A 27,780-nucleotide genomic window follows, 5' to 3' on the forward strand; every position below is an offset into this window, starting at 1 on the left:
CTTTAAGCCAACTTTTTCACTCTCCTCTTTCACTTTCATCAAGAGGCTTTTTAGTTCCTCTTCACTTTCTGCCATAAGGGTGATGTCATCTGCATATCTGAGGTTATTGATATTTCTTCCGGCAATCTTGATTCCAGCTTGTGCTTCTTCCAGCCCAGCGTTTCTCATGATGTACTCTGCATAGAAGTTAAATAAGCAGGGTGACAATATACAGCCTTGACGTACTCCTTTTCATCTTAAAAATGTACATGACTGTACCTTTGACTTCTAACAGGTAGAATGGTTCTCCAAGCTTCTGTCTCTTGTGTTACAACCCTCAGTTTGGCTTGAATAAAATTCTCTTTTTCCTTTTTGACTATTAATTGAATTTCCATCCACAAGGCAAACCTGGGCTGACTATGTAATCCAGGCAAGTCAACTGCATTCTTGAAACCTCAGTTTTCTCATCCATAAAATGGGAGGGGTATTTACCTCCTCTAGGACCACTGTAAAGATTAAATAAAATAATACATATCATATTTAGCACAGTGTCTTACGTATCATAAACACTCAATAAATGGCATGCCTAATAGATATATGGTAAGCATTCTATACATGATTATAATAATCATCCAAACTGGTTTCAAGTTGCACTTCAACACACCTTCCAGGAAGCCCTTTTAAAAAAATGACATGTAATATACCTCCAATAAAGTACATAATTAAGTGAGAAGCTCAGTCAGTTTTTACATAAATATGCACCTATGTTGCTACCACCCAGACCAAGACACAGAACATTTCCAGAGCCCCAGGGGCTCCCACTTTTCTCTTCCCAGTCAATGCTTCTTGCTTTCCACCTCCAAGAGATAGTTATTACCCTGATTTCTATTGCCAGAGATTAGACTGCTTCTGAAACTTATGCACGGATTCATAGTGTATTCTTTCAATTTATTACAATTCTAAACTAACCGCCACTCCTTACTAAAAAGATCTATAGCTTCTCAGACTTTGGACTCCATCACATCTGATTGGACCTCTCAGATGTGGACTTTGGACTCCTCTTCCATACAGATTGTCATGAGTTATTTGTTTCTTAACCATATCATTTGTCGAAAACTCAGCTTTCCAAACATATTGTCATAGAAACAAATGTAGCAGAGTCTAATGGTTAAACTGTGAACTACTTCCAGCCAGTAGTTTCCAGTGTCCAACACATGTTAAGTATCATTGTGTTTCTCTCCAGTATTTAAAATATTCCACTGTGCTCCTATCTGCCGTGGCACCCCAAGCTTCCTCACACACAGTTTGGGAACCATGGGCCTAGGCTCTTTTCTTCGATTGGATTTAATGTTCTCTCTCAGCCTCCAGGCTCAACTCAAATGCCACCTCTTTCGTGAAGCTTTTTGTCCCCACCGGCCAAAAGCAAACCATATCTACACCAAATTATTTCTCCAGCTGGAATGAACATTTCTTCCTCTGGGATCCCTGGCAATTTAATGGGTAAAAAGCAAGAATTGTTCTCTGATACACAAGATGTAAACAATGTCATATTTCTTTATTTCTCAGAATTGAATACAATTTGGTTGAAGCCCCCGCTGTTTGCGGTTGCTGAGACTTCATTGGAAGGGTACTTCTGTGTGACTCTCCCCTTGTTCCTGGGCTGTATCAGGGCTATGGGACTTTCACCGTCCAGGCAAAACTGACCTGTTCACACCAGCTGTGTCCAGAGGCTGCCACCACAGTGCTCACTAGTCCATTCAAAAGTGGTTGGCCCTAATCTGCTGCCCCAGAGCAGGCTGAGCAGAGGGACTCATTCCTGGCTCTCAAGGTCATGGGGGAAGGTCCTGATGCTCAGTGCCCAGGCTCTCACACCCTGCTCCCCAAAAGCCCTAACCACTCAGGGACTCTATGTGCATGTGGGCTAAGCCAGTGCCCCTCAGAACCTGATGTTTGGGGGAATCCAACCAACCCCCTTGGGAAGAGGTATTACCTCCCCAGAGTTTGCATGCCGGTAACCTGGGAGCTTAATGTGGTCCTCAGATGTGTTTTGTTTAGCCATTGTGATTTATTAAAAAAAAAAAAAATTAATCCATTACAACACTTCAACTTATTGGGAGATGTTGAAATGTTTACAGTCATGATCCTTGGTCACTGCATGTACAGCCGTGGTTGGAGCCTGAGTTAGGACCTCTTCCTACCCACCCCCACTAAGCATGTGTTTCCCTTTTAGCCACTCCAGTGTTCTTGCCTGGAGAATCCCAGGTGGGGGGGAGCCTGGTGGGCTGCCGTCTATGGGGTCGCACAGAGTCGGACACGACTGAAGCGACTTAGCAGCAGCAGCAGCATGGTTACATCTGCCTGGCCCCTACAGGCCTTGGAGTTTGACACTCTGGCCTAGGCTTTGAAGAACAAAGCCTTTTTGGCACTGTATTCCGACCTCAAACAAACACAAAAAGACTGTAAACACTCTTTCCAGCAAGGGTGCACCAAACAGAAGCACTCCAGGCTCTATGGCTCTTTGTAGGTGTGTTTGTGGCGGGGGGAGGGGGTGGGGGGGGGGGGGTGTTGGAGGGGGATGCTGCGCTAGAGACAATTACTTTTTCATTCTCTGCCAGTGGAACTACAGCAACTAAAAAGGCAGGACACCGGAACGCTCCAAAACTGTATTCAGCACTGATTTACGCAGACTCCTTTTGTCATTTTTAACGATATACGTTGCTTAAGCGTATTGGGTCTTTGATAGTTTGCCGCTACTAGGTAAAGAACCTTATAAACATTATCTTGTTGAATACTTTAGAAAATACTTCTAAAAGAATGCAGCAGAATCTAAAGGCCCAGACACCAGGAGGAGGGAGTGGGGGTGAACGCGGGGTGAGGGGGGGGATGCAACATAAAGGCAAAAGGGAGGCAGGTGCAAGCCCGAGACTGTCGAAGAGGCTCGGACTCGGGACCCAGGGTACTCCAATAGGCCCCTTGTACATGGGGGGCCCAAATCAGCAGGTTTGCGGAGGCAGCTGCACTCAGTTGCTTTTGCCTGTCCCTGATCCACCCCATTGCCTACGCTTGGGTCCCTCTCTCACCACCCCCCGCCCCCCTCGCCGCCCGCCCTCATTCTCAGTCCCTTCATGCGGCTCCCTGTCGCCATTCCCTGACCGCCAGCTTCTCCCCTCTCCGTTCTGCATCTGTCTCCCCACCTGCCCGGCTCCTGGCGCAGTGGCCAAGCCGCAAGCAGGCTCTCCGCCGTCACGTGACTCGAGAGTAAATCACAGGACTCTTCCCACCCCCAGCAGCTGGCCGGCACTCGGCTCTGCAGAGGCTGCAGGCCGCGCATGCGCAGCTTCCAGCGCACCTGCCCGCTGGGCGGGTGGGACCTCGGACCAGCCCAGGGCATCGAGGGTCCGCAGCCTCGCCCCGCCCTCAGGTTGGCCGGGGCGCGGGGTAGTGGACCCGCGTGGGTCCAGATTCCCAAGAGGTTGCGGTCCACGCATCCAAACCTGTCCTTAAGTCAGGACACTGGGGCTGCGCCTGGGCGCTGGACGTTCTCCCCTGGGCATCAGAAACTCAGACCGCAAGTCCCGCTTTTGCGTTTAGAGCCATGTGACCTTGGGCAAGTGACTTGACCTCCCTGTGCCCCAGAAAAACGGAATAATAATAGCTCAGAGATGTCAAGAGGTCTTGAGCCAGGCCTTGAGTGTCACAGAGAGATTCCAATCTGACACTCCTGAGTCAGGGGTTCCTGAGTGAGTTCACAGTCTGTCACGCTGCTCGCTTTTCCAACCATCCCATTTAAAGCAACATCTGTTCTGATTTTTGCCATCCCTAGTAAACATCTCAGGTACACCTCGGCAGGAAAGAATTTCTTTTTTTGCCCTTTCTTTTACAGGAAATAGGAGCTGCTATGTTTTATTTTCTGCGGCCTTTGAAGAGGTCTCCAGGCAGATTCCAGGCTACCAGAAAGTCCTGGAGCTCTGCAGCAAGGTCTACCCCAGGAGCTTTCCTTCCACACTGTCCCTGACAGTCACATTAGCCCCTCTCTGTTCCTGGAAAAGTCAAACTCGTTTCTGATACCTTCTGTATATCTTCTTAGGACACTCTCCCAGTTCCCTCTTGCCACCTTACTCATCTCAGGAAGCCTGCCCTGACTGCACCCTACCTTGTCCACTGGGTGAGGTGCTCTGTCATTCGCCCTCAGAACCTGCATCCTTCAGCTTCAGCACTTTCTAGAACAGTAACTCCTTGATTCCTGTCTGTCTCCTAAGCTAGATTACCAGCTCCTTGAGGGCAATGTCTGTTGACATGTCAAGGAGGGAGCACGTGGCATCACTGGTGTGTCCTAGGTCCCCGCAATTTACAAACTATCTCCTACTTTTCCAAAGGCAGCCCAAGGCTATCAGTACCTTCCCTGGGTAAAAAGCAGAGCCCAGATAGGAAGAGATGACACATGAACACTGTCCCTATCTAGGAACCCATAGGAAGGTTCTGTTAGGGTAGACTGGGGTGAGGATGAGAAGATGGTCAGATCTTCCTGCCCTGGGGCTGGTGGCTGAACTAGGACGTGTGGCCCCTTTTCCTGGCTTCTCCAGTGTTCACTATGTGACCTTAGGAATGGCGTCCTCTAGGCCTCAACTTCTTTAGTTGTTAGTGGAAAATAATGGTTCAGAATTTAGATTTTAAAATTAGATCTTTCCTTTGTCACCTATTAGCAAGGCACTTATCTTCCCTGAGTCTCAATTTCTTCATCTCTAAAATGTTATATTTCTTAACAATATTAAGAAAAGGACCTGGCTCACAGAGCTGTTCCAAGAATGTAATGAGTATTCATTGATTTTTAAGACTAGTTCTCTTGTCCTTTTTGACTTTTGATTGGCTCAACTCATTTTTCTTTGAAGTCAGAGGGGAGCCCTGTCTCATACTTCAGAAGCGATCTCCCCCATAAGTTAAATCTAGCAAAAACTGACATGGGACCACTTTGGTAAATGTGGACTCTAGGAAAGATATACTGACCAGAGTTGTCCCACAGCATAGTCCTATTCGATTTGGGACCTAGGTATTTCCAGACTTTGGTTGCCCAAAGACTAGGATTATGTCTGTCTGCCTTGTACATGGTTGGAGATCCAATGCCTAGAATAGTGGTTTACATACAGTAGTGAGAGAAAAATAAATATTTGCTAATAAATGATGCACAACCTAAGACAAAGTCTAGTGCTCAGTTTCTGAGCCTATTTTTTTTTCACCTGAAAATGGAGATTAAAAACAATGTCCAATTATTGTGAGGATTTAATGAGCTGATGCATTTAAGAGCTCAGTGGATGGTGGATTTATGGATATGGGTACCCAAAGAGATAGAGATGGTGTCAATAAAGCTCACGTTACGTTGTCTTGGGGAGTGGGTACTACTAATAAGAGATCTAGCTTCCGAGTTCCTTCTGTGGGCGAGGGGGAGTGAAGGGGGGGTAATGGAAAGCTCCCAGGAAGCCGGGGATTCAGGTGCGGAGGCTCCGGAGAGGACCTTAGGACCCAGCGCGCCGGGAGCGCGCGACGGCCAGGCCGCGCGCGCGGCGCGTGAGGTGAGGGGGAGGGCGCGGCTTTCTCGCCAGCCAGGGACCGCCTCGAGTCCAGCCGCATCTCGGGGGGCGGGGCCGAGCCTCCGGGCCGCAGTGCGATTGGCAGAGGTGCGCGGGTGACGCCAACGGCTGGCGCGAGACCCCGCCCCTCCCGCCGGGCCGGCCCCCGAGCGCGCGCCGGCGGGTCGGCAGCCTCGCTCTGGCTTGGCTCGCGCCGCACCCCCGTGCCGCGCCCGCGCGTCAGTCGTTCTCGAGCCGCGGCTGCAGGGGCGGCGGGCGGCATCCAGCCGAGCGCGCCGACGACCCGGGGAGGCGGCGGTGTCCGCGGGCGTCGCGTGAGGAGGCCAGGAGCCCAGAGACTCGCGCGGCGCGATGGCCCCCATCGGCCTCAAGGCGGTGGTCGGAGAGAGTAAGTGGAGTCGGGTTTCCTCCCCGCAGGCGGCGGCTACGGCTGCTGGAGAGAAGCCGGGCTCGGTACCTGCCCGCAGCGCGCCCCCCCCCCCCCCCCCCGCCGCCTCCGCGCTGGCCTCTCGCTCCCGGCTCGGCCTGAGGCTCCCGGGTTGGGAGGGTCCCGTTATCCCGGCGCCGCCTTCTTCGGAGGGAAGTCCCTCCCGGCCTCCTGCGGCCCTCGTCCCTTCTTCCCCCGCTCTGCTCTTCCCGCATTCCTCCTCTTTCCCCCGCGCCTTCGCCGCATCCCTGACCCCTCATCGCACCCCTCCCTTCTTCTCCCCATCCCTCTCTTCGGTCTTCACCTGCATCTCCCTCCACTCCCATCGCTCCACGTCTCCCCCTTCACCTCGCCTTTACCCCCCTGCGGCCTGTTACCCTCCCCTCCATCCCCCTCCTTCACCCCGAGTGCCTTCTCCCCATTTCCCCCTCTCCCTCTCGCCTTCTTTATTCCCCCAAGCTCCTCTGTTCCACTCCTCTTTCCATCCCCAGTCCCTCCCTCTTTCCCACCCTCCTCCGTGGAGTCGTGACGAGCCAGATCTCGGCCTGCGTCCTCCTGCCCGCTTCCCCCTAGATCCCTCCCCGGGAACCGGAGCTGCGATCCCCGGGCCGCAGAGACCCACCTGGGAGCGGCGGCTTCTCGCGCCGCGGGGCTCAGGCGCGCCGCTCGCTCGCCCAGGGGCCAACTCCTTGCAGCGGGAGAGAAGCCTGTTTGTTTCCAAAGGCTTGGCTCTGCCGGGGCCGAGGCCACCCGGCTCCTCCTCCCGAGCCGGGGTCTTGGCTTCGAGGGCGGGGTCTTCTCGGGGTCCTGAACCGTTTTCAATCACCCGGGAGACAGGGAGAGCTCTAGGGTGCGCGGGAGGAGTTGCCCTGCCCAGCACCGCAGTCTGCGGACTCCCTGTTCGCAGGACTCAGCCGGGGCTTGATTTCGGGCCGTGCAAACCCCTGTTGCAGGGAGGAAATGGTCGTTCGTGGGTTTGGATGAAAGGCTCGACTTAATGGATTAAAAAAAAAAAATGGATGATGGAGATTGTGGAGCTGCAGCGGAGTGAGGGCTGACGGTGGTCATATTTGGAAAACGGCGTCTCTGGTGTTAATAAGCTTGACGATCTCGTCCAGGCAAATAGTGCCTCTTCAATATTTTGGCCGTTATCTTGAACAAAAAACGGGAGAGGATTGCTGTGGTTTTTGCCGTCTTTTTTGGAATCGAGAGAGAATTAAAAGTGGACTTTTCTCTGTGGGAGAGGATAAGGAAGGAAATAGAAGGAAAATGGTGGAAATGACAGTTTCCTTTCCAACGATTCTCTCCAATTAGAGCAATTCCTCTGTCTCTTTCTGGCTGTCAGATGGGATTTTTGACTGTGATGATTCTTTTGGGCGTCACTGTTTGTTTTTATTCACTCTTTTCGTTGATAATATACAAAATATTCCCATTTATACAACCTTATCTGACCTATTACTCCAGGAGAAAATTGTTATAAACACTAAAACCCAAATGAGCAAGTTTTTTAAAAAAGTGCCCACGACAACACCTGCCTACCCCATGCGGTAAAGGTTCCAAATCACGTACTTTCTATTTTAAAGGCCAATCAAAGCGCTTAGGACTGGAAGGACCCCTAGGGATCTTCTAATGTCAATACCCTCATTTTACCCGTGGGAAAGAAATGGAGGCTCAGAGCAGTTAAATGACTTGCCAAAATCAGCGTTAATTAATTTCCTAAAACCTGGTGTCCATTTCCTTGCAACATTAGTTAATAATAATAACTTTCTTCATTTTTCTAGGTATACCATTTCCTTCCAATACGCTTTCTAAAGGGTTGTGAAATATGGAATGTTATGTTGAATGTTACATTCTTTCAAATGTTATATTCGAATAAGGTGCTTTTAAAACAAAATCCTGGAAGCAGGTGTTCTGGAAATCACATTTTTGTATCCTTTTACTGTGACGCTTCTTCATGCAGGTAGCCCTGCCCCCCCCCCCCCCAACGGCTTTTTTTAGAAGCAAGTATCAAAAAAAAAAAACAAAAACACCAATATGCCATATGGTCAGAATTTATTTTCTGAAATAAAGCCACTGTTTACAAAAAAAAACAAAAAAGAAAACAGGCTAATTTTACATGAAATTGGTGAATGTGTAAACAGCATTCTATAACAATAGAGTTAGGTAAAAATTTTGGAAGAAATATTTTTGCAATTCTTTGTCAGTGACATAAAGAATTCTGTTAACTTTGACTCCTAATTTTGGAAGGGGTTTCTAACTTTGCTTTTTTCCTCTAAAAAAATAAACCAAAGATTTTTTAAACCAACATCCCAGTTTAAACGTCACCTTCACAACCTGGTCTTCCCAATCTAAAAATTAACACCTCATAGTCACTGTTTATCATACTCCCTAATTTTATTTTTTTCATTGCACTTAAAATTATCTGAAGTGATATTATTTAGTTTTTTGGGTTGTTTTTTTGCTTTTGGTACTTGTTTGATTGTTTCATCCCCTTGAATGTTGCTTCTGGGAGAGCATGGGTCTTTATCTAATATATTCATCCCTGTTCAGTTCAGTTCAGTTCAGTCACTCAGTCGTATCCGACTCTTTGCGACCCCATGGACTGCAGCAGGCCAGGCCTCCCTGTCCATCACCAACTCCCGGAGTTTACTCAAACTCACACCCATTGAGTCGGTGATGCCATCCAATCATCTCATCCTCTGTCGTCCCCTACTCCCGCTTTCAATCTTGCCCAGCATCAGGGTTTTGTCAAATGAGTCAGTTCTTCACATCAGGTGGCCAAAGTATTGGAGTGTCAGCTTCAGCGTCAGTCCTGCCAGTGAGTATTCAGGACTGATTTCCTTTAGAATGGACTGGTTGGATCTCCTTGCAGTCCAAGGGACTCTTTAAAGAGTCTTCTCCAACTCCACAGTTCAAAAGCATCAATTCTTCGACACTCAGCTTTCTTTATAGTCCAGCTCTCACATCCATACATGACTACATGATTCATCCCTGTATCCCATACCAAAAACTGTCGGTGGCTGGTCATAGTTGGCTGTCAGTAGATATTCATGGAATGAATCAGTGTTTTTAAGGATATGATCAAGAGCAAGATAAATGTAGTTTGTGGCTTCCTGTCCTCTTTCCTGTCATATCTTTCAATGGACATGGGTCTGAGTAAGCTCCAGGAGTTGGTGATGGACAGGGAGGCCTGGCGTACTGCAGTCCATGGGGTCGCAAAGAGTCGGACACGACTGAGCGACTGAACTGAACAGGGATGAATATATTAGATAAAGACCATGCTCAGTGGGTGACAATAGGTACAGGTACAACAAAAGTAGAGGCTATGGGTCAGTGTTAGCTGTTTATTCAACAGAGATCTGTTCAGAGCCTGGTAGGAATGATGAGGGAATACAGGGACACTCAAATATGGACCATTTCACACTGTTGAGACGGACACAGACAGTCCTGCGCCCCCTTTCATGTCACTCTGCTGACACACTTAGGGTATAACTAGTTATTGTGCTTCTTTGTGATCTCACCTAACTAGACCAGAAGCTCTTTGAGGGGAGGATAGGATCTCCTTTTATTCTTAAATCTGTCTTTAGTATGACAGTTAGTACTTGGTCCTTATAAATGTCGGATGAATGTTGGATGAATCTTTATGTATAATGATTCAGAGAAAGAACTCTGGATTTGGACCACCTGGAATAAAATTCTAGTCTACTACTATTAGCTGTGTGGTTTTGGCAAATAATGGAATCTTTTTGTGTTGTGCCTCAGTTTTTCCATCTATAAAATGGGTAATAATAGCACCTACCTTCTGTGGTTCTATGTGTTTTAAAAGAAATAGTGCTGGTATAGCATCTAATACAGTTCTTGATGCTTTTGAACTGTGGTGCTGGAGAAGACTCTTGAGAGTCCCTTGTACTGCAAGGAGACCAAACCAGCCAATCCTAAAGGAAATCATCCATGAATCTTCATTGGAAGGGCTGATGCTGAAGCTCCAATACTTTGGCAACCTAATGTGAACAGCTGACTCAGTGGAAAAGACCCCGATGCTGGGAAAAATTGAGGGCAGGAGGAAAAGGGGACGACAGAAGATGAGATGAGATGGTTGGATGGCATCATCGACTCAATGTACATGAGTCTGAGCAAACTTGGGGAGATAGTGGAGGACAGAGGAGCCTGGTGTGCTGCATGCAGTCCACGGGGTCGCAAAGAGTAGGACACAGCTTAGCGACTGAACAACGAAACAGTTCTTTTAGTCAATCTTATCATTATCATAAGATCCACAGGAGTGTCAGTACAAATGTTAGAGGATTTCAAGAAGAGATAGGCTGCCTATATCCTGTGGGGCCACAGTTTTGGGGGATAAAGTGAAGTCTTGGGTAAACTTCCTGAGTGAGGTGCAGATGAGCTGGAAAATGGAAGAATAGACCTGAAGAACATATGGATGATTAGTAACCACACACAACTTCTGTTTCCCATTCTGCTCATTTCTTTACTTTTTCCCCTTTAATTTCTTTCTATAAATGTAGGGTTTTGTTTTTTCTGCTCTCTACTTTGTAAAGAGATTGCAAGAGAAAGGAGAATTTCATTCCCCTCCACCCACCCACTGCCCCGCTAGGCATTCTATGTCTACTTCATGTTAATGAATGATGTTTCAGTTATGTCAATCCATGCTGTAATTTACAAATCCAAATTTTACTCTTGTTCCCTGAAGTTTTGTCAGAGTGTTTCAAACATTCAAGAATTACAAAATGTACTGCTTTTCTTGTTTCCTAACTATTAGCAGTTTCTCCCCATGTTAGTTTATAAGAATCACATTCTTTGGGAAGAGAATGTAGTTTCAGTTTTGGAGGAGAATGTGGGTACATAAAATGTATACCTTTTTCAGATGGGGCCATGAGTCATAGGATGTGTCAGAAGTTGAGAGAACACCTAGATTGAAGCAATTTTCATTCATTCTTATACTTTTTTTTAAAAGAAACCTTGGATAGCATACTAATAATTTAAGTGTATTTTGAAATATATTAAATATATGTCATATTTTTTCCATTTTAAGGTATAATTTGCATAGGTCTTCCCTGGTGGCTCAGTGGTAAAAGAACCCACCTACCAAGCAGGAGACGTGGGTTCTAGCCCTGATTCCCTGGAGAAGGAAATGGCAACCTACCCCAATACTTTTGCCTGGGAAATCCCATGGACAGAGGAACCTGGCAGGCTACAGTTCATGGGGTTGTAAAAGAGCTGGGCATGACTTCAGTTCAGTTCAGTCGCTCAGTCGTGTCCGACTCTTTGCGACCCCATGAATCGCAGCACGCCAGGCCTCCCTGTCCCATCACCAACTCCCGGAGTTCACTCAGACTCACATCCATCAAGTCGGTGATGCCATCCAGCCATCTCATCCTCTGTCGTCCCCTTTTCCTCCTGCCCTCAATCCCTCCCAGCATCAGAGTCTTTTCCAATGAGTCAACTCTTCGAATGAGGTGGCCAAAGTACTGGAGTTTCAGCTTTAGCATCATTCCTTCCAAAGAAATCCCAGGGCTAATCTCCTTCAGAATGGACTGGTTGGATCTCCTTGCAGTCCAAGGGACTCTTGAGTCTTCTCCAACACCACAGTTCAAAAGCATCAATTCTTCGGTGCTCGGCTTTCTTCACAGTCCGACTATCACATCCATACATGACCACTGGAAAAACCATAGCCTTGACTATACAGTTCACGTCGGAGAAGGCAGTGGCACCCCACTCCAGTACTCTTGCCTGGAAAATCCCATGGACGGAGGAGCCTATAGGCTGCAGTCCATGCTAAAGGTCGGACACGACTGAGCGACTTCACTTTCACTTTTCACTTTCATGCATTGGAGAAGGAAATGGCAACACACTCCAGTGTTCTTGCCTGGAGAATCCCATGGACGGGGGAGCCTGATGGACTGCCGTCTATGGGGTCGCACAGAGTTGGACACGACTGAAGTGACTTAGCAGCAGCAGCAGACAGTTCACGTATTGCTGAAGCCTGGCTTGGAGAATTTTGAGCATTACTTTACTAGCGTGTGAGATGAGTGCAATCGTGCGGTAGTTTGAGCATTCTTTGGCATTGCCTTTCTTTGGGATTGGAATGAAAACTGACCTTTTCCAGTCCTATGGCCACTGCTGAGTTTTCCAAATTTGGTGGCATATTGAGTGCAGCACTTTCACAGCATCATCTTTCAGGATTTGAAATAGCTCAACTGGAATTCCATCACCTCCACTAGCTTTGTTTGTAGTGATGCTTTCTAAGGCCCACTTGACTTCACATTCCAAGATGACTTAACAGCTAAACAACAACAAAAAATAATTTGCCTAATTAAAATTTACCCTTCTTAGTGAACAGTTCTTCAAATTTCAGATTTACCTGCCATCATATGACCACCACAGTAATCAAAATACAGAACAGGTCATCACTCCCTGAATTCCCTTGTGCTACCACCCCCAGCCCCTGGTGAGCACTGAATGTCCTAACAGTGGAGTCATACCCTACAAAGCTTTTTGAATGTGCCTTCTTTAACTTAACATAGGGCATTTGAGAATCATCCGTATTGCATGTATCTATAGTTTGCCTCTTTTCATTGCTGGCTGCTCTTCTGTTGTATGAATATGCAACAATTTGTTTCTCCATTCTTCAGCTTAAGGACATTTGAATTATTCCAGCTCTGGGCAATTGCAAATGCTTCTGTAATGTTTCTAGAAGCATTCACAGGTTTTGTGTGAACATATCACTTGGAGATACATATATATATACACTTAGGGGTGGGATTAATAGGTTGTGTGCTAAGTGTGTATTTAACTTTACAAGAAACTGTCAAATTATTTTTCAGAGTGGCATAACCATTTTACAATTTTTACCAGCAGCCTCGTTAGTCCTTGGTATAGTCAGTTTAAAAAATTCTAGCCCTTTTCCTAGTTAGTTGTATCTCATGATTTTAATTTTCATTTTTATAATGACTAATAGTATTAAGCATTTTTTCTTGTATTTATTTGCCATCTGTATCTTCTTTGGTGGAACATCTAAATCTTTTGCATATTTTTTACTGGGTTGTCTATTTCCTTATTATTGATTTTTTGAGAGGTTTTCTATATATTCTGGGTACATGTTTTTGTTAGATACATGAATTACAAATATTTCCTCACAGTTTGTGACATATCTTTTCATTCTATTAACAGTATTTTTCAAATAGAAGAAATTCTAAATTTTTATGAAGTCCAGTTTATCCATTTTTTTCTTTTATGAATTGTACTTTTGGTATCCTATCTAAGAAATCTTAACATAATCCAAATTCACAAAGATTTCCTGTTTTTTTTCCTGTGTTTTCCTGTGGATGTTTTATAGTTGTAGGCTTAATATTTAGTCTTTGATCTATTTTGAGTTAATCTTATACATTGTGAATTATGATCAAAGTTCATTTTTGTGTATATGTAAATGTTTTTGTTTTTCATTTTTGTGTACATGTAAATATTTTTGTTTGTGAGTGTCCAGTTATTCCAGCACCGTTTGTTGAAAAGACTGTGCTTTTTCTTTTTCTTTATCGAATTGCTTTTGTTCTTTGTTGCGAATCACTTGACCATCTTTGGGTGGGTCTGTTTTTGGACTTCTTGTTCTGTTTCCTTGATGTATCTTTCACTAACCCACTATGACTCAATCACTATAGCTTTAAAGTAAGATGGGAAACCAGACATTGTGAATCCTCCAGCTGTGTTTTTCTTTTTCAAAATTAGTTTTGTTCTTTTAGTTCATTTACTTTTCCATATAAATTTTAGAATGAGTTTGTTGATTTCTATTTAAAAAATTCCTCTGGGATTCTATTTGGAATTGTCTTGAATCTGTAGATCAGTTTGAAAATTGACATTTTAAATTTACTTTTAGTATTTCAGTTTCTTTTCTATATTTCAGGGTGAAAATAAAAATTCTTGGCTTCCCAAATAAGGGAGCAACAGTATGGTAAGCAGAATTGCCAATAGTTTAGCACAGTTGCAGAATACAAAGTCAATTTACAAAAATATATTGTATGTCTATATACTAGCAATGAACAATTAGGAATTGAAGTCTAAATTAGTATCATTTAGAGTAGAACAAAAAACATGAAATACTTGGGTATAAATCGAAAAGAATGTGTTCGACATCTGCATGCTGAAAGCTACAAATACTGATGAAAGATATCAAAGCTTAAATAAATGAAAAGATATACTATATTCGTGGATTTAAAAATTTATGCTATATTTATTATTTTTGAAATATGTTTTCAGTTCTCTTGGCTAGATACCTGGGAATAGAATTTCTGGGAAATGTAACTAACTTTTTGAGGCCCTGCTAAACTGTTTTCCAAAGTGACTGCACCACTAGCAGTGTATGAGGGTTCCTGTTTCATAACATCCTTAGCAGCACGTGTTATTATCTGTCTTTTTTATTATAGTCATCCTGGTTGTTGTGAAGTGGTGTCCCATTGTGGTTTTGATTTGCATTTCTAAAGGCAATGCCAAAGAATGCTCAAACTACCGCACAATTGCACTCATCTCACACGCTAGTAAAGTAATGCTCAAAATTCTCCAAGCCAGGCTTCAACAATACGTGAACCGTGAACTTTCAGATGTTCAAGCTGGTTTTAGAAACGGCGGAGGAACCAGAGATCAAATTGCCAACATCTGCTGGATCATCGAAAAAGCAAGAGAGTTCCAGAAAAACATCTATTTCTGCTTTATTGACTATGCCAAAGCCTTTGACTGTGTGGATCACAATAAACTGTGGAAAATTCTGAAAGAGATGGGAATACCAGACCACCTGATCTGCCTCTTGAGAAACCTATATGCAGGTCAGGAAGCAACAGTTAGAACTGGACATGGAACAACAGACTGGTTCCAAATAGGAAAAGGAGTACATCAAGGCTGTATATTGTCACCCTGCTTATTTAACTTATATGCAGAGTACATCATGAGAAACACTGGGCTGGAGGAAGCACAAGCTGGAATCAAGATTGCTGGAAGAAATCTCAATAACCTCAGATATGCAGATGACACCACCCTTATGGCAGAAAGTGAAGAGGAACTAAAAAGCCTCTTGATGAAAGTGAAAGAGGAGAGTGAAAAAGTTGGCTTATAGCTCAACATTCAGAAAACTAAGATCATGGGATCTGGTCCCATCACTTCATGACAAATAGATGGGGAAACAGTGGAAACAGTGTCAGACTTTATTTTTTGGGGCTCCAAAATCACTGCAGATGGTGATTGCAGCCATGAAATTAAAAGACGCTTACTCCTTGGAAGGAAAGTTATGACCAACCTAGATAGCATATTAAAAAGCAGAGATAAAAAAAATAAAAAGCAGAGATATTACTTTGCCAACAAAGGTCCGTCTAGTCAAGGCTATGGTTTTTCCAGTAGTCATGTATGGATGTGAGAGTTGGACTGTGAAGAAAGCTGAGCACCGAAGAATTGATGCTTTTGAACTGTGGTGTTGGAGAGGACTCTTGAGAGTCCCTTGGACTGCAAGGAGATCCAACCAGTCCATTCTAAAGGAGACCATACTTGGGTGTTCATTGGAAGGACTGATGCTGAAGCTGAAACTCCAATACTTTGGCCACCTCATGTGAAGAGTTGACTCATTGGAAAAGACCCTGATGCTGGGAGGGATTGGGGGCAGGAGGAGAAGGGGACCACAGAGGATGAGATGGCTGGATGGCATCACCGACTTGATGCACAGGAGTTTGGGTGAACTCCGGGAGTTGGTGATGGACAGGGAGGCCTGGCATGCTGCGATTCATGGGGTCGCAAAGAGTTGGACACGACTGAACAACTGAACTGATCTGAACTGAACTGAACTGAATGGCTAGTGATTCTGAACAATTTTTCACGTACTTGTTGACCATTTATGGCTTCCCTGATGGCTCAGACAGTAAAGAATCTGCCAGCAATGCAGGAGACCTGGGTTCCATCCCTGGATTGGGAAGATCCCTTGCAGAAGGGAATGGCTACCCACTCCAGTATTCTTGCCTGGAGAATTCCATGGACAGAGGAGCCTGGTAGGCTACAGTCCTTGGTATCGAAAAGAGTCAGACACAACTCAGTGACTAACACTTTCACTTTCATTGACCTTGTATATCTTCTTTTGAGAGGTGTCTACACAAACACTTGGCCCATTTTTAAATTAGATTGTTCGATTTGCATTTTAGTCCACATGTTATTTTCATTTGAAATTACTGTTTTTACTCCACCTTTTAAATGTAAAGGTGGAAAGCCTCAATGAATAAGTATACACTTCAATCTGACCAGTTTGCCTATTTCTTTAATCTTCTACCTTCTTTATTTTTCTGTTTAGTTTTAGTAGAAATGACTTATTCTTGTTATAACTGTCATCCTGGGCCCTTTTAGACAGTTCATTTAAATTTTAAAAATTGTTGAATGCTCCAATTGAATCTTCATTCCGCGTTTATTAATTAAAAGTGTCATTTTTGAAATGCCTCACTTTTTAAAAGGATTCTAATATGGTAGTGTTACAGTTAATACAAGTAATTTGTTAGTTACAATTGTGGTAAGAATTACAATGATACAAGACACTAGTCTGGTGTAAGCGTAAGGAGGTTAGAGAAAGCTTCCGTAAGGAAGTGATATCCAACTTCCTTCCTTTCAGTTCCAGCTTATTTTGAGTTTTTGTTTTGTTTGTTTTTTTAAATTTATTTTTAATTGAAGTATAATTGCTTTACAATGTTGTGCTGGTTTCTGCTATACAACATTATGAATCAGCCATAAGTATACATATATCCCCTCCTTCTCTCCTGCCCACCCCTAAATTTGTTTTGTTTTTAAAATCAGAATTAACTTCTGGTTTAGTTTCTTTTGAAATGACCATATAGTTTTTCTCATTTAATCTAGTAATGTAATATAATTAATTATAATATTGAGCAATCCTTATATTCTGAAATAAACTTTCTTGATAGACACACACTGTTTTTCAGGAGTGAGAAATTCTGATGCAGAATTTATTCTGCTTATTATTTTGCTTATTAAATTCTGGTTAATATTTTTGCATTTATATTCATTAGTATTGGAGCCTTCTTGCTGCTGTTTGATCATTCCAAGTATGTTCCCATCTCAGGGCTTTGCATTTGTTATTACCTGTGTCTGAAATGTTCTTTCACGTATCTACGTGCTTGTTCCCTTAATTCCGTTAGGTCCCTGGTCAAAGGCCACCTCACCAGTGAGCTCTCCTCTGATTATATAAAATTGAAATTTATATAATTTTCATCTCCCTCACCATGCTGAATTGTCAGATCTGACATTTCACACTTACTGTTTATTTGTTTGCTTATCCTGGCCTCCACCAGCCCAGTGTAAGTTCTATGAGAGCATAGACTTGTTTTGTTCATTACTATATCCCCAGTATCTAAAACAGTGCTGGCCCATAGTGGGCACTCAATAAATATTTGGAATGAACAACTAAATACTATGTATTTTATATGTATATTACATATATATAATATATACGTAATTTCCTCTCTCTCTCCCTCTCTCTGTCTCTTTCTCCGTCTTTCATCTTTTTCAGATCTTCTGCATCAGAATTTCTCACTCCTTCAAATGAATTGAATTGGAAAGTTTCTTCTCTTTTTTGTGTGTTCCAGAATAGATCAAATAATATGGACATTCCTTTTCCTGAATGTTAGGAATGATTTATCCATAAAAATTTTTGAATTTGCTGCTTTTTAGAGGAAAGAGGATAAATATTTGCCAGTCTTTTAAATGTATTTGATTACTATTTATTTATTCAGGTCCCTCCTGCTTCTTGAATCAATTTTGGCAATTTATATTTTCTTATAGAAATAGGCCTTTCAACCTAAAATTCTCAAATTTATTAACATTGAACTAGATTTGTATAATTTTAAAATTATCTTCTGCATCAGTAGTTGTGATCTCTTTTCTCATTCTACCCTGTTAGTAGTAGTATTTTCATGGAAAAAGAGATTTGTCTGTTTTGTCTTTTTGAAAAATCTGTTTCTTCCTTCTGTGGTGTGTGTCTGTGTGTATGTGTTCTTATTCTAATTTCTTGACTCAAACACTTGGTTATTTTTTTTTTCTAATAAAAGCATCTAAGGATATGAATCTTCATTTGAGTACAGCTTTGACTGAATCCCATAGGCTCCCTCCCTACAACCCCTCCCAAGTCCCTTAACATGCAGTATTCTTTGTTGTGGACTAGCTGTTACTCTTGTGATAGGGTGATAAGCAGTTTAATCTGGGGTCAAATTTCCCTAAGAAGTGGTTTGGGACTCAGGGATCATCCATGTGTTACCCATCAGATGTAAGAGAGCGTATCTGCCACAAAAGCCAAAAAGGGCTTTTTGAATGTGCACTGAAAGATTTTCCCTCTGGCGTTCTTGGCACACAGGACCTCTTAGACAAACAGGTATTTGGCTGCTAATGAAGAATCTTTTCTTTAGTGGAGCAGTCAGGCCAAATCTTATATTTATCACTGGCAACTCAACAGCCATAAATCGTGAGCCTTAGTCCTGTGGCTCGCCTCTATGAGAAGTGCTCATACAACTCCCAGGGCCGTTGTCTGATTTGAGTGCTCCAGTCAATTGCTTCTGAGCAGGGCTGTTGCTGGAACTAAAGTTAGGGTGAGATAGCCAAGACTTTTTTTTTTTTTAATCTGTTTTTGGCTGTGCTGGATCTTCCTTGCAGTGCACAGGCTGTCCTTGCCGCATGTGGGTTTCTGTAGTTGTAGCTTGTAGGCTCAGTTGCCCCTTGGCATGTGGGATCTTAGTTCCCCAACTAGGGGTCAAACCCACCTTCCCTGCATTGGAAGGCAGATTCTTAACCACTGGACCACAAAGGAAGTCATCAAGACTTCACTGAATTTCAGCAAGTATATGAGTTTTACTTGCTTATTGTCACCAGGCTTTTTTTTTTTTAATTAAAAAAATTTTTTTAAATCAATGAGAAGTGGTGTCGTGGAGTGGAAAGAGTTCTGCTCAGACAGAACATCCAGCTGACAGCCCCAGTTCCAACCCCTAGTGACTGGGTAACCTGGACATGTTATTTAACCTCTTTTTCAATTGGAAATTCTAATCCCAGCATCACAGAATTCTTTGAAGCCTTGCATTAAATAATAATACAAACAATTGCTCAGAAAACAATGAGTCTCTGTAAGGGGTTGTTATTATTTTACAGTTATAATTACTGAGATAAGCTTGTCTGCTCAAGGTTATGAATAAAACCTTAGCAGAGTCAAGGATACACATTTCTTATAGTTTTGATAGGCACAGGATCTGATAATTGCCAGGTAACAGCCAGTTGTTGCCCACTCAGTGCTCTTTGGGAAAGTTTGTGTTGGTTAAAACAATTGCTTCTAAGATACACTGATCTGCTCTTAATATATGTCTCTGGGGCTCCAGAGTAAGAACCACTAATGGCTCAAATTACATGCTGTCACAGAGCAGATCTCCAGAATTCCTTTCCTTCTGTTTCTCACAGGCATTGACATTTCACTTTAAATGTCTACTAATGATTTGGCCTAAGATCTGAACTTGTAGGAAGTGAATGAGATATTAAGTAATTATCATACTAGGAAAGCTTATTTTATTCTTAGGAACAAAAAAATTTAAGAGAGATATGGGAAAAAACAGAGGAAAACAAACAAAATTTTAAAAAATCATTGGAGGACTTCTCTGGTGGTACAGTGGATAAGAATCCACCTGCCAATGCAGGGGACACAGGTTCCATCACTGATCTGAGAATATCCCACAGGCCTCAGAGCAACTAAGCCTGTACACCACAGCTACTGAGCCTGTGCTCTGGAGCACACGAGCCACAAATACCGAGCCATCCTGCTGCAGCTACTGCAGTCTGCTGGCCCTAGAGCCTGTGCTCCACAACAAGAGAAGCCGCCGCAATGAGAAGTCGGTGTAGCAATGAAGACTCAGTGCAGCCAAAGATCCAAAAAAAAAAGGCTTTAGAAAAAAAATTGGTGCCTAGTTGTGAAGAGACAGGTTTAAATCAGAGTCTCCAGCAGTCAGCTGTTGTTCAGAGGACTGCTGAGATGTCAGAGAAACCCAGGACCATATGTCATGGCTTGTTTCCATTTCATCATGTTTCGGAGGCCTCTGGGACCAAATGTTTTTGTTCATTTAACCAATATCTCTGCACTCTCTCCTGTGTGCCAGAAGCTGTGTTGAGGGCAGCAGAGGTGGTGTATGAGGAGACCTGGTCCTAGTGAGATTCACACAGGCTGTGGTAATACATCGGGTAAACACCTGAAAAGGGGGTACTGTGCTGTGTTGATGTTACAGCACATGGCGGAGCCCCCAGAGAGGCCAAGAAAGGGAGGGAGCCAAGGGAGACCTGGAGCAGGTTGGGGGAGCTGGCCAGGAGGAGGGTGATACTGATGGGGTCTGGGAGAGAGTAAAGTCCCAGAGAGAAGTGTCCAGGTTTGGCAAGAATACGAGAAAGGTTCAGCCTGGCTGGAGCTGAGGGAGCGTGCAGACAGGAGTTGGAGAGGTGCTCAGGGGTTTCTGTCCTTACGAAGGACCTATATCCCTATTCCAGGAGCACTGAGAAGCCGCTGAAGGCTTTCAGCTGGGGAGAGACATGGTTCGGTTCTGGCTGAGAAAGGCCTCGAGTCGCTGTGTGGAGGCTGGGTGGAGGGTTGGGTTAGGAGCTATGGTGGTGATGGTGGGAATGGGGATCGCTGCCACGGATGGAGCAGTAGTGGCAGATGGAGAGAAGTAAAGGGACCTGAAGGTGTCTTCAGAGGTAGAAACCTCAGGTTATGGTGATTGATTGGATGCAGAGGGTGAGGAGATGGCGTTGGGGAAGATTCCCAGTTTTCTGGCTTCTGCAGCCCACGGGTAGGCCGTGCTGTTCACTGAGATGAATGAAAGAGAAGAAACAGGTTTGCTGGGAAAGGTTCCCTTTCGTAGGTGCTGTGTTTCTGGTGCCTATGGACGGTCTAAGGGCAGGCGTGTAGGAGGTCTGGGCCGGATACTGGGGCTGGGGCATCCTCAGGTGTTGGAAGCTGGAGGAGTGGGTCAGATCACAGAGGAAGGGGTACAGGGTGACAAGAGGGTCTGGGTTCCCCTACTCCCCATCCCAGGGGATTCCGACATTTACACCCAGGCACAAGAAGAGTAGCCAGAGGGGCTTGAGAGTCAGGTGGGAAGGGAGGCTAGCCAAACAATGTCTCCGATTTGGTGGCTCCCGGGCCCACACTCAGATCATCCCAGAGCAAGCCTGAGGCTTCATTCAGTGATGAATCTCCACTCTCCAGGCTGGGGGGCTTGGCCGCTGGAAACTTTTCAGGACTTCTTCTCACCGTGGTGTTTCCCCTGTGTCTTAAAGTCATTCCCTGGCCGTCTGAACCTCATTGTTCAGGATTGTTTTGTGGAGGAAAGAGGAAATGATTGTAGCCAGTTGTAATTCAAGGCTCTGAGGATTTGTTGTGTTATGCTGTGTCAAAATGCCATCAAATCATAGAGTGTTGGCTCTGGGAGGAAATCGAAGGAGCATCTGGTCCAGACTCATCCAGAGCAGGAAGTCGAATTGTCCTAGTCTGCTCGATGAATGACATTGGCAGATCTTCCTTATCCGTGGCTGTTGAGGAAAGACAGTATTATTTTCATGTTCCGTGCCAGCATAGATTCACAATGACAGGGATAAACTACTAGGAATGTTAAAATAGTGAGGGCAGGAAGGTTGCTTATACTGTGCTTAGAGGGAGCTCAGGACTTTCCAGCTGGTTCTAATCCAGTCTCAGATGATCCTCATGAACTTCCTTAATGGCAGTAGGAACAAAGCCACTTCTGTTTGTCAGCTGATGACGGAAGGGAGACCCTTTAAGCTTAGATGGTCTTCAGAGCGCCTACTCTGGGAGTGACAGGGTGAAGAAAGCCTGTTGACCCTCTTCTCTCATGGATTTTTTTCACCCATCTTCCTGAGCATTGGTGTAGCCAGTAGGCAAAGGAGAGAGGCCTTTCCCTGGTCCCTGGACACATGGGTATTGTTGGTACTAGTTGCTAGGGATTTGAAGAAAATAAAACAGTGCTGAACAAGAGACTCCCTCTGCTCCATGTGAGTTTCACACTATAGGCTTTCAACAATAGACTACTGTGAGACAAACCGCTTAAAATTACTCAGTCAACAGACCTCACCATGTTTTGGATAAAAGTGCTTCAGGATTTTAAGATGAGGCAATCAGGTGGTCACTGAGAGTTTTCAAATTTGCTTTACCTCACATAATCTTGCCGGGGGGATCACATTGAACTTAAATGTTTTAATTGCATCATGGGACTGTCTCTGTCTCTTTTTCCTACTTATCTTTTAAGGAACTTTGAAACTCTCAGTCAGTTCAGTTCAGTCGCTCAGTCGTGTCTGAATCTTTGCGACCCCATGAATCTAGTTAGAGTAATAAGCTTTGTCAAGCTTTCACTGAGACTTAAAGATCTGGTCAGTTTCTCATAGAGAGGAATCCTCATTTTTCCTCTGCCCCAGTCCCTTATTAAGAAGAATTTCCAACATACTGGAAAGTTGAAAGAATAGTATGCTGATTATCCATCTACCTTCTACCTAGATTTCATAGCTGTTAACCTCTTTCCATCTTTATTTTTATCTCTCTACACAAATGCTTTTTGTTAAAAGTTAAGGTTACAGGTTAGACATTGCAGAAAAAATATAAGTGTACTTGAAGTCAAATCAACAGAAACTATTCAAAGGGAAACATAGAAAAGATCAAGGGAATTAAAGCAAGAGAGTATCAACAATATGGGAGACAGTGTGAAGGAGTCTAATACATATAAAGATGAAAAGAATGGGAGGATCAGAGATAATCATTGAAGAAGTGTTAGCTGAACATTTTCCAAATTTGATGAGAGATATGAACTTTCAGATGTAAGAGGTTCAGTGAATGTCAGCCATAAGCAATGTGAAGAGATCTACACCACAGCACACCATACACCAAATTGCTTAAAAGCAGTAATAATAATAATAAAAAGTTTGATTAGCCAGAGAGCAAAGACACATTGTGTGCAGAAGAGCAATAAAGATGGCAGCATATTTCTCGTCAGAATCAATGTAAGCTAGAAGACAGAAGAGGAGTATTTTTGAAGGACTGAAAAATACAAAATATTAATCTAGAATTTTATACCCAGAGAATATATCTCTCAGCAACAAATCAAGGTAAACATTTTCAAAAAAGTTGAAAGAATTCATCACCTTGCATGTCTGAAAATACCTATTTTAATCTGATGTCTGAAAATATTTATTTTATCTGATGGTTCAGAGGAGCATAGAATCCTACATTGGAAATTGTTTGCCTTTAGACTTTTGGAAACTTGGCCCCACTGTCATCTTAATTTTCATTGTTGCCTTTAAGGTGCTTTTGAAGTCATTGACTTCCTGATCTTTTGTACGTGTCCTGTATTGTCTCCTCTGAAACTTTTACTCCGTCCTGGTGTTCTGTACTTTCATAGAAATTTGCCTTGATACTTGTCTGTTCTTATCCATTGTGCAAGAGCAGGGTCAGGAAGCTTTTTCTATAAAGGGCTGTGTGTTTAAATATTTCAGTTTTTGTGGCTCATCTGTGATCTCTGCTGCTGCTTCTTTTCCCTCTACCCCTTTAAAATTGTAAAGGCCATTATTAGCTTAAGGTCTAAGCTAAGAAGCAGCAGGCTGAATTTGGCCCACGGGCCACTGTGGGGGAAGGAGAGGGTGGGATGAGTTGAGAGAGTAGCATTGAAACGTATATACTACTAGCCTGTGTTAACCGTGTGTTACCTAGCTAGTGGGAGGTTGCTTTGTAACAGAGAACTTATCCCAGTGCTCTGTGATGACCTTGAGGGGTGGGCTGGGGGAGGGGATGGGAAGGAGGTTCAAGAGGGAGGGATATATGTATACTTATGGCTGATTCACACTGTTATACAGCAGGAACCAGCGAAACATTGTAAAGCAGATATCCTCCAATTAAAAATAAATTTTTAAAAATTTGGGACACTCCAAATCCAGAATTTCATGCTGAATTAACTCATTAGTTCACTGTGAAGCAGGAAATCAAGTGAAGTGTAAAGTCATTGTTTCTGGTACTGGGTATCCCCTCCTGGACCCCAGTATACACCCTCAATGGAGTGGTCTTTGGCCCAGAATATTTTGCTGAATTACAGTTTGGAGAGACAAATTTCACCAGTCATCTCTCCCCTACTGATCCCCTAGTGGAAGACTGGGCAAAGGGTGCTGGCCCAATGTGGAAACAACTCATATTCTGAAGGCAGTCTTCAAATCATGCCTCGGTAAATGAGGAGGGGGCAAAGATAGCCCACCTGTGCATTTTGGTACAAGTAGACAGTGAGAGAGAATCGCCTCTGGAGAGTCTAGGTGATTTGAACAAAAAAGAAAAAAAAAAAAACTCTACACAGGAACTTTGTAAACATTTGATATGGAAAAATGACAGAATTGCAGCATAAATACTCAGGTAAATAATTTATTCTGGAAGAAGACAGGTATAAGGAAAATTAAATCACCCTCAAACATAAAAATAAGGAACCAAGAGTTCAAATGGGAGGTAATGTGAAACAGCAGAGCAAAATGGAAAGTGGGCCGAGGAAACAGAAAACAAAGAATAGTGGGACTGGAGCTTCTTTGGTGGCTTGGTGGTAAAGAATCCACCTGCCAGTGAAGGAGATGCAGGTTCGATCCCTGGTCTGGGAACATCCCACATGCCTCGGAGCAGCTGGGCCTGAGCGCCACAACTATAGTCTGTGGTCTAGAGCCCGTGCTCTGCAACAAGAGAAGCCCCTGCAGCGAGAAGCTGGCGCACCGCAGCTAGAGAGTAGCCCCAGATAACGCAGCTGGAGAAAAACCCACACACAGTAACAAAGACCCAACACAGCCAAAAGTAAATAAAGTTTTAAAATTATTTTTTTAAAAAATGGGATTGCAGAACTAATAAACCAATTGAAAACGTAAGAAGCAGATTCTGTTCTCTATAGAGTATGGAAGACTGACTGGAGGAGGTCGCCCAGTCTGCCTGTTTGGTGAAAATTTTGCACAAACTCAGCCATCTCATCTGGATTTTCAGTGTTTCTTCTCTTCCAGGCTCCATACTCTTCCTGTGCGTGAGCCTGAGCCCAGGTCCAGCAGGATGTTTTCTTCTGGTATCGTCTTGTAAGCAGCCCCTGGATTTGGGAGAAGGTAGCAGCCCTCCCAAAACTAGGCCTTTGTGTGTGTTGGGTGGTGTGGGTGGGGGGAGCACTTCCTGCCTTCTGGAAGCTTCCCCCCAAGGCTTTTGTCTTCTGTCCGTTGGACACCTATCCACTGGCAGCACTGCACTTGTGGCCTTGTCTGTCTGTGAGATTACACATTTTTAAATATCTGAGACCTGAAGATCTGTGACACATTAAATCCTAGAGCTGGTCAAAGTCTCAGACTTTGGAAGTAAGATGATTTCTACCACTTTCTACCACTGCTGCCATGGAGAAGTCACTTGATTGCTCTCTGGTTCGGTGTCTTTATAAAATGGACTAGATTAGGGTTTCTCAGCCTCAATACTATTGACATCTTGGGCTGTATGAGCCTGTGCGTTGTGGGATATTTAGCAGCGTCCCTGGTCCCTCCCCACTCAATGCCCATAGGTGTGCGTGCTCAGTCAGTTGGTCGTGTCTGACTTTGTGTGATCTCATGGACTGTAGCCCGCCAGGCTCCTCTGTCCATGGGACTCTCCAGGCAAGAATACTGAAGCGGTTTCCATTTCCTTCTCTCAGGAATCTTCCCAAACCAGGGGTCGAACCCATGCCTCCTGCATTGGCAAGCAGATTCTTTGCCACAGCACCACCTGGGAAGCCCCACTAGTGCCCCAGCACCCTCCAGTCATGACGATCAAAAGCACCTCCAGACGTTGCTGGGTGACCCCTTGGGGGCAAATCACTCCACGTTGAGAACCACTAGACTAGACTGTTGTCTACTCTGAGTTTCTGGGATGATATGAAACACTCTTCTCCCCTTTTTTCCAAAGTATATTTTTCCTAACCCTTGAATCCTTAGGGTAACTCCCATTTAAGTCAAGAAATGTGATTCAGAGCCATTAAATGCTATATCTACCAATTTAAGATACTTGCCGCATCTTGGATTCCTGCCAGGATCAAGATAAATATCTATTATTCTCTATCCCTGCAGTTCAAGGAAGAATTCTTGCAGTCTGTAAAGATAGAGGACAAGGTGTTTTATAGAGGAACAGATACAGGCTGGCAGATGAAATGGAATATTAATCGTTGAGGTCTGCTGCTGTTGGTAACGCATGAGGGCAATGTGCGTTCTCTTTCTTTCTTAAATATAGAATCCTTCCCAAATAATTTCATGCTTATCACTATCTTGTACAAAAATTGGCCCTCATTCTTGAGTCTTTTCTTTTAAAACAGCCTTATTATACACTACTTATGAGACTTCCCTGGTGGTCCAGCGGTAAGACTCCGAGCTCCCAATGCAGGGGGCCCCGGTTCCATCCCTGGTCAGGAAACTAGATCCCCAGCGCCACAACTAAGAGCCGGTGCAGTCAGAATAAAGATACTTTAGACATAAAACAGAAAACAATACTTAAGAGAAACGGTAGTGCTTTCTATCCTGGAAGATTAATTGCCATTTTTCTTTTTGTCTTTGGTCTTTTTGTTTCAACATATTAATATAAACAAATAGTATTGACTATCTTAAGCTATTGATTTGAAGACGAGATGAATCATTTGGAATCCCACTTTGATTTTTCCGAGTATATCTGGTAACTTCACAGCTCCTTTTATCCATGGTGCAGGCAACCTTAGGAAGAAGAAACTAGCTCTGGTTGGAGCTAAGGGGAAGTGACCATGGTATCTACAGTGTGGCCGGAAACTCCTATTCTCTACCTCTTTTGTCCCCAGTTTGAGATTTTCTTTCTACCAATCAAAATTCTAAGGTCCATGAAGCTGTGTGTTAGAAACCTTCTAGCCCCTTAACTGTTTGACTCTAAACCTTATTAAAGAGGGATGGGGAGGGAGATAGAAAATGAGGATTTCCTGTGAAAGAGAAAGCAGTCATTCCTGTAACACTGTCCAGCATCTTTACGGGTGTGAGGTTAGGATTTGGTTTCTCGGAAAGCAGGCATTTATCATCACACGCTCCCCTCAGATACTGGCAGCAGCCCAAGCTTTGAACATGTGCGTGTTTTGTAACATCTGGCCTAGTGCTCACCAGAGCAACGCAGCCACGCCCTCGTTCACCAATCTCCACCCCCTCTAATGCTTAGGGCCTCCTCCCTTCTCTCCCCTTCCTGCCACCCAAAAAGCAGACTTCAGCAGGAATATTCTCAGATCAAGCAGGTGTCATTCAGCAGTTAATAGGGGGGCTTCCCAGGGGGCTCCGAGGTAAAGAACCCGCCTGCCAATGCACAAGACAAAAGAGCCATGGGTTTGATCCCTGGGTTGGGAAGATCTGGAGAAGGGCATGGCTACCCTCTCAAGTATTCTTGCCTGGAGAATCCCATGGACAGAGGAGCCTGGCAGGCTACAGTCCATAGGGTCATAAAGAGTTGGACACGACTGAAGCGACTTAGCACACATGCCCTGAGTTAATAGGGAGCAGGACCCAGTTCTTGCCCTGTGCCTGACAATTTGAGGTCTCTAATTTGGTCTCTCTCGCTTCTGCAAAGTACAATTCAGATACGAATTATAATTGGCTATAATTTTAGATAACATGGCTTACAGAAGTATGCCAGGGTACCTGTCTACAGGTGAAGACGCTATGGAACAGTTCCATATTAAGCAAACCTGC

At 44.0% G+C, this 27,780-nt stretch overlaps 1 protein-coding gene across 2 annotated transcripts in view; it reads left to right on the forward strand.

Annotated features, from left to right (window-relative positions):
• Nucleotides 1-5,717: 5,717 nt before the first annotated feature.
• Nucleotides 5,718-27,780, forward strand: part of STXBP1 (syntaxin binding protein 1) — a 67,633-nt gene continuing 45,570 nt past the window's right edge. The window contains exon 1 of one of the 2 annotated variants that reach the window (XM_061433582.1): nucleotides 5,718-5,952. In XM_061433582.1, coding sequence (XP_061289566.1) covers nucleotides 5,916-5,952 — 37 coding nt within the window. In that variant the 5' untranslated portion in view covers nucleotides 5,718-5,915. The remainder of the gene's footprint in view (nucleotides 5,953-27,780) is intronic. The other variant, XM_061433581.1, reaches the window with a different exon arrangement.

This window comes from Bos javanicus, chromosome 11 (assembly GCF_032452875.1).
Source record: "Bos javanicus breed banteng chromosome 11, ARS-OSU_banteng_1.0, whole genome shotgun sequence".
NCBI lineage: Eukaryota > Metazoa > Chordata > Mammalia > Artiodactyla > Bovidae > Bos > Bos javanicus.